The sequence below is a fragment of the Rhea americana genome, unplaced genomic scaffold (assembly GCF_003343005.1).
Source record: "Rhea americana isolate MKP2758 unplaced genomic scaffold, rheAme1 scaffold_38, whole genome shotgun sequence".
NCBI lineage: Eukaryota > Metazoa > Chordata > Aves > Rheiformes > Rheidae > Rhea > Rhea americana.
Genome location: NW_028186512.1, coordinates 463,832 through 472,773, shown reverse-complemented (window position 1 = coordinate 472,773; position 8,942 = coordinate 463,832). Strand labels below are relative to the sequence as shown.

At 40.0% G+C, this 8,942-nt stretch overlaps 1 protein-coding gene across 2 annotated transcripts in view; it reads right to left on the bottom strand.

Annotated features, from left to right (window-relative positions):
* Window positions 1–3,997: 3,997 nt before the first annotated feature.
* SH3D19 (SH3 domain containing 19) overlaps window positions 3,998–8,942 on the bottom strand; it is a 65,237-nt gene continuing 60,292 nt past the window's right edge. For both annotated transcript variants that reach the window (XM_085313161.1, XM_085313162.1), the window contains exons 19-20: window positions 8,406–8,503; window positions 3,998–6,999 (exon numbers count right to left, since the gene is read on the bottom strand). In XM_085313161.1, coding sequence (XP_085169287.1) covers window positions 6,883–6,999; window positions 8,406–8,503 — 215 coding nt within the window. In that variant the 3' untranslated portion in view covers window positions 3,998–6,882. The remainder of the gene's footprint in view (window positions 7,000–8,405; window positions 8,504–8,942) is intronic.

The following is an 8,942-nucleotide window of genomic DNA, read 5'->3' as shown; positions in this document are numbered from 1 at the left end:
CTAGTGTTTGTTTACCTGTATYGCTACTAGACAGTTTTGGTACTGGACATGAGTGGGTTTTTAATAAGGTAAAATTACTACCTTGTTTTGGGGGGGGGGAGAATCCTTAATTGGCATGGAGATCTGTTTTTTGTGATTGAAGTTGCAAGACAGGTAGAACTATGTTGCTTATTCTTTCTTGAAAGGTGCTGTTGGAAAGTACARTGCTGAGGTTTCTGCTTATATTTTTTTCTAAATATTTCATTCCTCACAAAAAATGTTTTTACGGATGTGTATAGAAGTCGTAGCTTCAGTTATATTGGTGAYACAAGGGGCTTCCAAAAGCAGCATTGTATAGGGCTAATCTGTAATAAGGATACTGAAGAGGAAAATGTACTTTTGTTTCAGAATTTTCTATTATAAAAGAGTCTTAAGGCTTTGTCAGGCTATTCTTGAGAGTTACACTATGTTCAAGCTTTTTGGTAGTTATTTGATGTGACCTCTTCTATGGTATAGATTTGGTCTCTGACGTTCAAAGATGTTAATAGGTTTTCAAGTTACTTTCATTGTAGAAGCAGTAATAAGAGTTTTGAGCAATGTTGAAATGTAGAATATGCTTGAGAGTAGGTTTGTGTGCATGTCGCGTTTTAAATTTCTACCTCTGAGTCGAGAGGTGTAACCATAATCACAGCTGAAAGGCAGTGCTCTACAGAATAAAAATAAAGCACTGAGAATTTGTTAGGCAAATCATTAAAAAAAAAAAAACAAACACTGTTGCATTGTCTGGGTTTAAGATGACTCTTCTCATTTTTGCCTGCTGATTGGCATATGCAAGCTTAAAAAGTCTGTTTTTCTGGACAGAACAATGTATTGCACTGTCAGTATGTTCTGTTCAAAATGAGTATGGGATCAAACTCTGCTGCTAAACTTGTGGTAAATCTGTGATTCCAAAACTGAGAACAAAGTAGCACTCACTGACCTGTTTGGGAGGTCTTTTAGATAGTAGTTGTGGTTCTTACTGTTAGCTGTGAAATCCCTTGGAACAAGAAATAAAGTAATGGGAAGCTACAGTACTGTAAAAAAGATGTKAAGGAAAAAGTAGGTTGAGGGACACTGCAGATACAGGCTGTACTCTGGAGAATTTTTACCTTTTCATGATGATAGATATAGATAGCGATAGATGATTCTATTTTGGAACAAATAATGCAAAACCAAAAGCGTGCATTGTAATCAGCTATTTAGAGACTTGTAGGTGACTTCACATAGTAATGTCAAATTACTGTTTTAATAGCAATCCAAATTGGATTTTGGCCAACGATGCCTTTGGTTTAAGGTATAAAACGCTGTATTGACTGAAGGTAAGTCTTTCTGGGGCCAAGGAGATCTCCYGGGAACCAGGTAGGGATGCAGTACGGGTGGGCTCTTGCATTCCTGCGCTGCGCAGGCCCGTGGAGGAGCGCGTGAGGGAGACGGAGATCTCCAGGCTGGGGCAGCGACTCGGTGAGCGTGCTGGACCCTGCCACAGTCGGGGCACGCGCCTGGGAGGGCTCACAGTGAATTTAAAGACAACACTTGCTCCCACAACCATTACGTTTTGTGGTAAAAATGATGTAAATAGGTTGTAAACAGGTTGTTCAATGGGGATTATAATCAGGATCTCATGTACTAATGTAAATAGTTMTGTAGTTTGCATTTCTCATAGTTGTATATCCACGGTTTAATYGTATTCAGCTGTGGCAAATCCTGTTCATTCTGCTGTTCTATGTAACATTTTTTTTGCATTGAATTCTGTGTTTCTGTCATTGGTGAGAATGCTCGATACTCCAGTGAGYCTAAATACAAGCTTTTAAGAGGAAGAACTGAATCTTCTAATTGYCATCTTTGCTCTTGGTGTAGAAGAGTGCCCAAATGTGACATTTGGTATGTTGTATTATGAGGTAAGTTTACAGTCAATAAAACTTTCTTTAAATGGTAGATCACCTTATAGTAGAATTATGAAACTTGGTGAATTGATCTGTTAATTCACAGTAATCTTACAACTCACTGCTGTGATCTGAACATGAATACCAAAACTAGCAAGATACCRAGCTCCATACCATAGATCTGTCAGYGGTTAGCTGTAAATGCTGCTTGCTAACGAGTTCCCAGTACAGAATTTGGTAGGCAGTGAACACCCCCACTCCGAGTGGGTCTTTGATTTTTCCTCACAACAGAACTTTGTTGTGATTGCTCCACAGGTGTCCACTTAGAGCAAGCAATTATGTAAAGGAAACACCAATATTTTTAGTATTTGCTGAAAAATAAGGAAGTTCAGATGGTTTTCTTGGACTTGATCTTAAAGGGAGACACTGGTAAAATAGTGTGGTTCTTTGTGGAATATTTGTAGAAATTCTTGTAAGATCTCGGAAGTGGTACATTTAGTCCTGCTTTGCTTTTTTTTGTTCCTATTCTTCTGAGTAYAGAAATATCTTTGCTAGGTAGCTAAGTTTCTAAGTTGGTGGGTTAAAGAAAATTTCTACTAGCAGATTTTTTTAAGTGGGGGGAAGCTCACTATTTCAGGTCTGAGGATTGTCACTAATAGTTCTGGCTGAATTACTACAATATTATCTGCAAGATCTATAGGCTAAGCAGAATATACAAAGTTCTACTAAGAAGAATGATGCTTAAAACTGTCGGTGCATGACTTAATATTCAGGTAACTTCCTATTGGATTCTATTGGTGCTATGGGTAAATATAGGCCTGCTCTCTTTGGTGTTTGTACTGGAAGGATTAAAAAACAACCTTTAATGACACCAAAGCAGGAGAAAATGAACGAGTGCTGCTTTTGATCTYCTGCTTTGCCAGTTTATTTTCATCTGCACTGCACTGCTGAAGCTGTGKTTTTGATTAGCGCTTACTTGCAGCTCTGAAGGAAGGAGGTTTGGTGTAATACGTTTGTCAGTACTTCAAGACACGGGTACTGCTTTCCTCTYGGCAGTCCTATACGGTGATACTTTTGAAGCTGTGAATCTTAACCAATTCCTTTCACTTCTGTAGCAAAAATGATACTGAAAAATTTTCACTGGAGTAAAAACTAACCCATGACTTAGTCTAAGTGAGATGAGGCTGAAAATCTTTGGACCTACTAAAGTAAGGTTTAATGTAGATGTGTGTGTATGTATGTATATATACAAGTCTAGTATTAGARTAAGATGTGTCTGAGAGCCTTATCCTGATCGTGGCAGTGTTTTWTTCATCTTTTCTGCTTAGTAGTAACTCTGTCAAACAAATCCTGAAGGACTGCAACTGGCCTGTAGTCTTTGAAAATAGGCATCTCACAGACTTTGTATCCTTTGCACAGTTATTTTTTTCCTTGCATTTGTTAGTGTGAGTATATCATGCAGAAAGGCTAGTGCAAGAGCATTCTGGAAAATAAAAAGAACTTTTTGACTTCCAAAATTGTTTCACTGTTTCATGCTGTGGGTGTTCTTTTTTAAACAATAAGCTATTTGCTAGCACTGCCATATAGGAGCTTTAGGTAAATGATAAAATTTATAAAATGATTGTAAAAGAAGAAAAGCAAGCAGAAGGAAAAATTTTTCCATTTCCTGTGTTTTTTTGTACAAGCCAGCCGATCGTGGTTTGTGAATAGCGGCAGAGCACACGGAAGGTGCGCGCAGAATTGCCGATCGCTTCTGTCTGTTACCGCTTAGGCTCGGCCCGTGGTTTCGTCCCGAGCAACCTCGTGGCGGTGCGAGCGGAGTGCGGTCCCCTCTGCGGCGCCAGGTGGTCGCAGGCAGCAAACAGCGCAGACGCTGCGGGGGGCGAGCGCGACGCACCTCAGTCTGAAGGCCTGATCAAACTGCGTTCACGCTGTCGGGAGCCTTTTGGGGTTGTGGCCTATTTGTGAAGGGATGCAATACTGCACTATCTTATAGTTTTAGCTGTTTCCTTAAACATCGAAGCAGAATAAAACCATTATGCCATGTGGTGAGCTCAGCTCTCCACAACAGATGACGATAAAAATGCAATCATGACTTAATTATAAAAAAAATTTTACTGGTTAAATACATTTTTAATTTACAGTGGTACCATAACAAACTTAATGGACTTGCAAAGATTCACTTAAGACACTTATCTGTACACAAAACAAAGTCTTCCTCCTGAAGGTATTTTCAGAGGATGGGTCAAACCACAGAAGCCTCGAGTGAATCAAAACCATTCTCTAGCATACTAATGTATCAGGCCCTAGCTGAATTTCAAGGTTACATCTGAGATTTGCTACTATGTTGCAGTTATGATTTGTGACCTCATTCCTACTTTTCTACAAATTAGGCTTCTGTAAAAGCCAAGCAGTTAATTTCCTTCAATTTTAACAAAAAAGAGATTTTAGCTGACTGCAGTCATGCAAACAGCCTCCAGATGGCACTCCTTGCTCTGAGTATCAGGCTTTGCTGCTCTTCTAGCCCTACATAATAAGGAGGAGAGGATTAAAGCAAAGCAGAGCGGGCTTATCTACTGACAGGCACAGATTTAAACACCTAACATAAGTTAAAAAAACAACYGATCAATATACAATTATAAAAATAGGGGGAGAGGAAATTGAAAAAATATAAAAATTTATTTCTATGTTAAGACTTGTATCAAAGTTTTAGAAAACTGCCAGACAAAAAAATAAGTAAGCGTACACTTAACCCTCACCTACCTTCACAATGATTACACGCCTCTTTGGAGGACTTAGTTATTCTGGTTTTTATTTTATTTTATTTTGTTCTCCTCCTCTTGTGCTTACTAGAGGTTCAAGAGGTGCCTTGCCGGGGTCATGGTGAAGCAGCATGTTTTAATAGGGTGATCCACTGAAAATTTGTGGCTGAGAAGGCTTGCAGCAGTCAGAAACCTCTATCTCTCTGCTTCCTTGGAGCCCTATAGAAGGAAATGCATGTTATCTCTGAATAAACAGTAAGAACCCTCGGCCTTTCCGGACAGGAAAGCTTGGGGAGTGGGAAGGGTTGTCCTCAGATGTGGATTTACGTTGTAGTTTGATTCCACAGGAGCGCAGGACAGGGTCGTTCGTATGGTAACATCGAGTAATAGCTGTATAAACTGTCTTGTTTCCAGCTTTCTGGAACAGCACACGGGTGAGTTTTGGCTGAAAGCTCGTGCCTGGGGCCCCAGAAAGGCCGGGGTGCAGAGTGGGGGGCTGCCCTCGGGCTGGCTCGCTTACCCCYGCTTCAACACTAGCTTAGCCGCAGCCCAGCCCGCCGCCGCTGTACTTATTCGGTGCCGCGCCTGGATCTCCCAGCGATAAAGCTTTAAGCAGATACATGACTAAGTTAAACCAGCCCAAGTCAATCGTGATGATTCTGGTTCCCACCACCTCCGCACGCCACTCGGCTCCTGGCCCTTTTGGCAGCCTGGACTTTCCAAGCCTGCAAAAAAAAAATACTTGTTTCTTGGGAAAGGGGTCACGTGCATCTCTTAAGGCCTCATGCTAACAACTTACTGCTTCCTTTCTTATGGCACAAGAGCAAAGCAATACTGCCAATGCTGAAACAACCAACTGCAGCATTGTTGTTATACATACTTTTTTTWAAAAAAAATACTCTAATCCAGTAACTTAGCTAGTAATCAAGACACATTTAAACTAGTCTGTCAGGAGCCAAGCATCAGAAAAAGAAGTTTACTTCTCGAAGTTCCTATAATCTGAAGCTACCTCAATCATGTTTGCTTTAGTTTATGATGTAGCTCAAATCACACTGACTTTTACTAAATTGTTCTTTCAGTGGTTCTTGAAGTAACGTCTCCCCAGCTGTTTCTTTTTTCCTTAAGGCCCATTTATAGTGGCGTTCAGCATGGCTGGTACATGGTAACAAACTGAAAACTAAACCCTGCGGCTGCTGAAAGCTAAAACTGAGGCTGTTCCCCATCCTTCATGTTAAGGCTAGGAATAGCACTACTGAAGTATGTTCCAGCGCTCAAAAGTGGCAGATGAAACGCAGAGCGAGTGAAGAGCGGCTCTCCCCGTACGTACAGGAGGAGGGAGGGCACAAATASCTGAAATAGTGAAGCTACCGCAGAGAGGGGATCGGAGGAAGCTTGTGCTGGGCGCTGCTTATTGAGCTCACTTCAGCCGGGAGAAGAAGGCTGAAGAAAACCTTGTTGGAGAAAAYAACCTACAACTGCAAAGGACTGCAGGGAAAGGGAAAAAAAGTTTTAAGAGATGACTCACACTGGTTTAAACGCTATCAAGAAGTAAAATTTAAACGTTTTGCTTTTCCAATCCCCCTGTACGAACAGCTGAATCTAAGAACAGAAGAATACTACACACAAGGATTCACTTCTGAGTTTTCTCTCCGTCATTCAGATTGAATAGTTTTCTGCAGAGATAAGTTATCTTCCTTATCTTCTAAGTCATAAAACAAGTGGATTCTACTTCAGTGTGGAAGTTGAGCAGTAATAAAACCTGAATATTGAACTTCATCTACATACTGAATGCTGTAATTATATCTTTAAACTATTTTTTAATTTAGGTTTAAGAAACAGTTTTTAAAGAAGCTCAAAGAAGCTTACTTTATGCAGACTTTATACATGATAAATGTACTACCAGATAGTAAACTTATTAGAATGTTAAGAACAAGTTAAAAATTTAAGTTAAAATGGTACTTTACCACAGTACTTCTCTAGTTGGCATCTGCTAAATATCCTGCTTTTACTTACTCTCAGAGCATTCACAAAGCACGACTAAATACACTGTCACAAAAGACAAATTTTCTTATTTGACTTCAAGATACTGGTATGACTGTCTAGAAAAAGTAGTGCAAAACATTTTGATAGTCAAAATATGGCGATGTCCTTGTTTGCTGTGCCTCTGGGATGGGAAACATTCTCTCCCACATGCAGGGAGTATGAAGGCAGGCAACACTTCATGGTGTTTTTAAAATCTGAACAAAGTTTTTGGGAAATATCCCAGATCTTCCTTGCATCTCTCCACTCATCCAGTCCTCATCTACAGATTCCAGCTCTGTTATCGTATCGCCTGCCTGCAAGAGAACGAGTAATGTGAGCCAGGAGAGCTTACTGTAAAATGTTAATGCATGCAAAGCTGATGTTACTCAGAAGCGCTTCGTATCAATCAAACGGAAGACGAGTAGGACAAGGTCAGACTCTTCTCCTGGTGGTTAGACCTCTTTGAGACTGTATTTGCCAAAAAAGGTTGTAACTTGTATTAGGGTAAGCAAACATCTGTCACATGTTGAAAAACCACCACTTTCTGTAAAGAAAAAAATAGTATTGCTAGACAGCTTGTGTTGCTCAAGCACTTTAGGTGAGGTAGCTAGCCTACAGGCTGCTGCCTTATGCACGGCTCGTGCGTAGTCTTGCTTTACTAAAGTGTTTCTTTGAATGCTTCAAAGTTTTTATTTCAATTTAGTCCCATTATTTCCAGCCCTYGGAAGCTTTGCTCTCAGTACAAGTTCTCCAAAAGGGATGCAGCAGTCTAAGTTCAGGCTGGTCTTTCAAATAAACTCCAGGTCTTGTTTGATCTTCGTTCCCACTTTCATCTTCCTGAGCCCCACCCTCCATCTGAAGGTCTATCATAACCCTCATCTTTCTTCTAGTACCTCAGTCCTCCTTTTCCTCTTTAAAGAATCACCTATCCTTTCAGTGTTGCAAACTCCTAAGGCAGAAACTATTTACTTTACCAGCCTTAGAAAATAAAAAAAAAAGAGTATATTCTTGCAATAAATGCTATTTTGGACCTGCTGTGAAAGTCTGCTGATTTCACAAGTCAGCAAGTGACTTGACTTTTGTCAAGTCTTGATAAAAGCAAGAAACATGCTTTTCAGAAGAAGGTTATCTAAGCCATGATGTTGRATCTAAAATGACATGCTGTTTCATGTTCCTGCTTCTTAACATTACCTAGGCATCCAGCAAGAATTGCATTGCTCTGCCTGCTCCCACAGCAAGTATGTATYGCGCTGCCAAACCCTTCTGGAGTCCCAGAGTTTTCCTGTATCAGGTGTCCCTTGGAGCCACCACTGCTGTCAACACTGGCGCGCTCACTGTTATCACACCTTCTCTGCTGCCTTCTAATTAAACAAAAGGCTCCTTTAACTGTATCAACGAATCAAGAACTGAATATAGCTGTTCTGCAAAATAAGGATGTTTTTGTTTTGTCGTGTATTTTGCTAGAATAATTAAGCCTGAAGAAGACTCTGACTCCTGACCTTTTTTCAGTGTCTTCCCCTGTTCCACATTGATGAAATCTTTGAAGTTTTGGTAAGGACAAAAACTTTTAGAAAGGCTTTTTACCAAATGCATTAGTATTTAWTCCTCCTCTTTGAGCTTGGTTCATTCTAAGTCTATTTTTAATATAGACAAATCAGTTTTTTTAAGCATTCTTTATGACCATAAGTTTTAAAAATTTGGTTAACAGATAGATACTTACTTTGAATGAAAGCTCATCTTCATTTTCTCCATGAAAATCATAAAGAGCTTTGGCTTTTCCTTTCTTTCCTCCTCGAGATTTTGACATCTCTACTCTGGCTGCAGAATATGGAGAACACATAAGTTACTTGGATTGGAGTGAACTCTATCTTTGTTTCTGGAGAAGTTTCCTGTCCTTCTTGTRGTCTCTCCCTAGCACAGTGCCCACCGCTGATACTTAGTAAATTCAGTGTCCTGCTGGGAAAAAAAATAAAACTCTCTACTGCTGCCAGTTCATTTTACAGTGCTAACTCATCCTCGTGCTCTGCTTATAAAGGGACTTCATTTAAAGTTGATTTTCTTAAACTTTCTGATGGCAGTATCTAATGAAAGCTATATTTACCTCTTTGGAGATGAAGTGGCTTCGTACAGCTGCACTTAGTGTGTGCTGCTGCTGGTTAGGTGGACTTTATTCCCTCTTTAATTTCACTCATGGCTTTACTTCCAAAGAATGTATAAAAGAAAAATGTGATTGAGTCCTCTGTGAAGGTTTTGACTA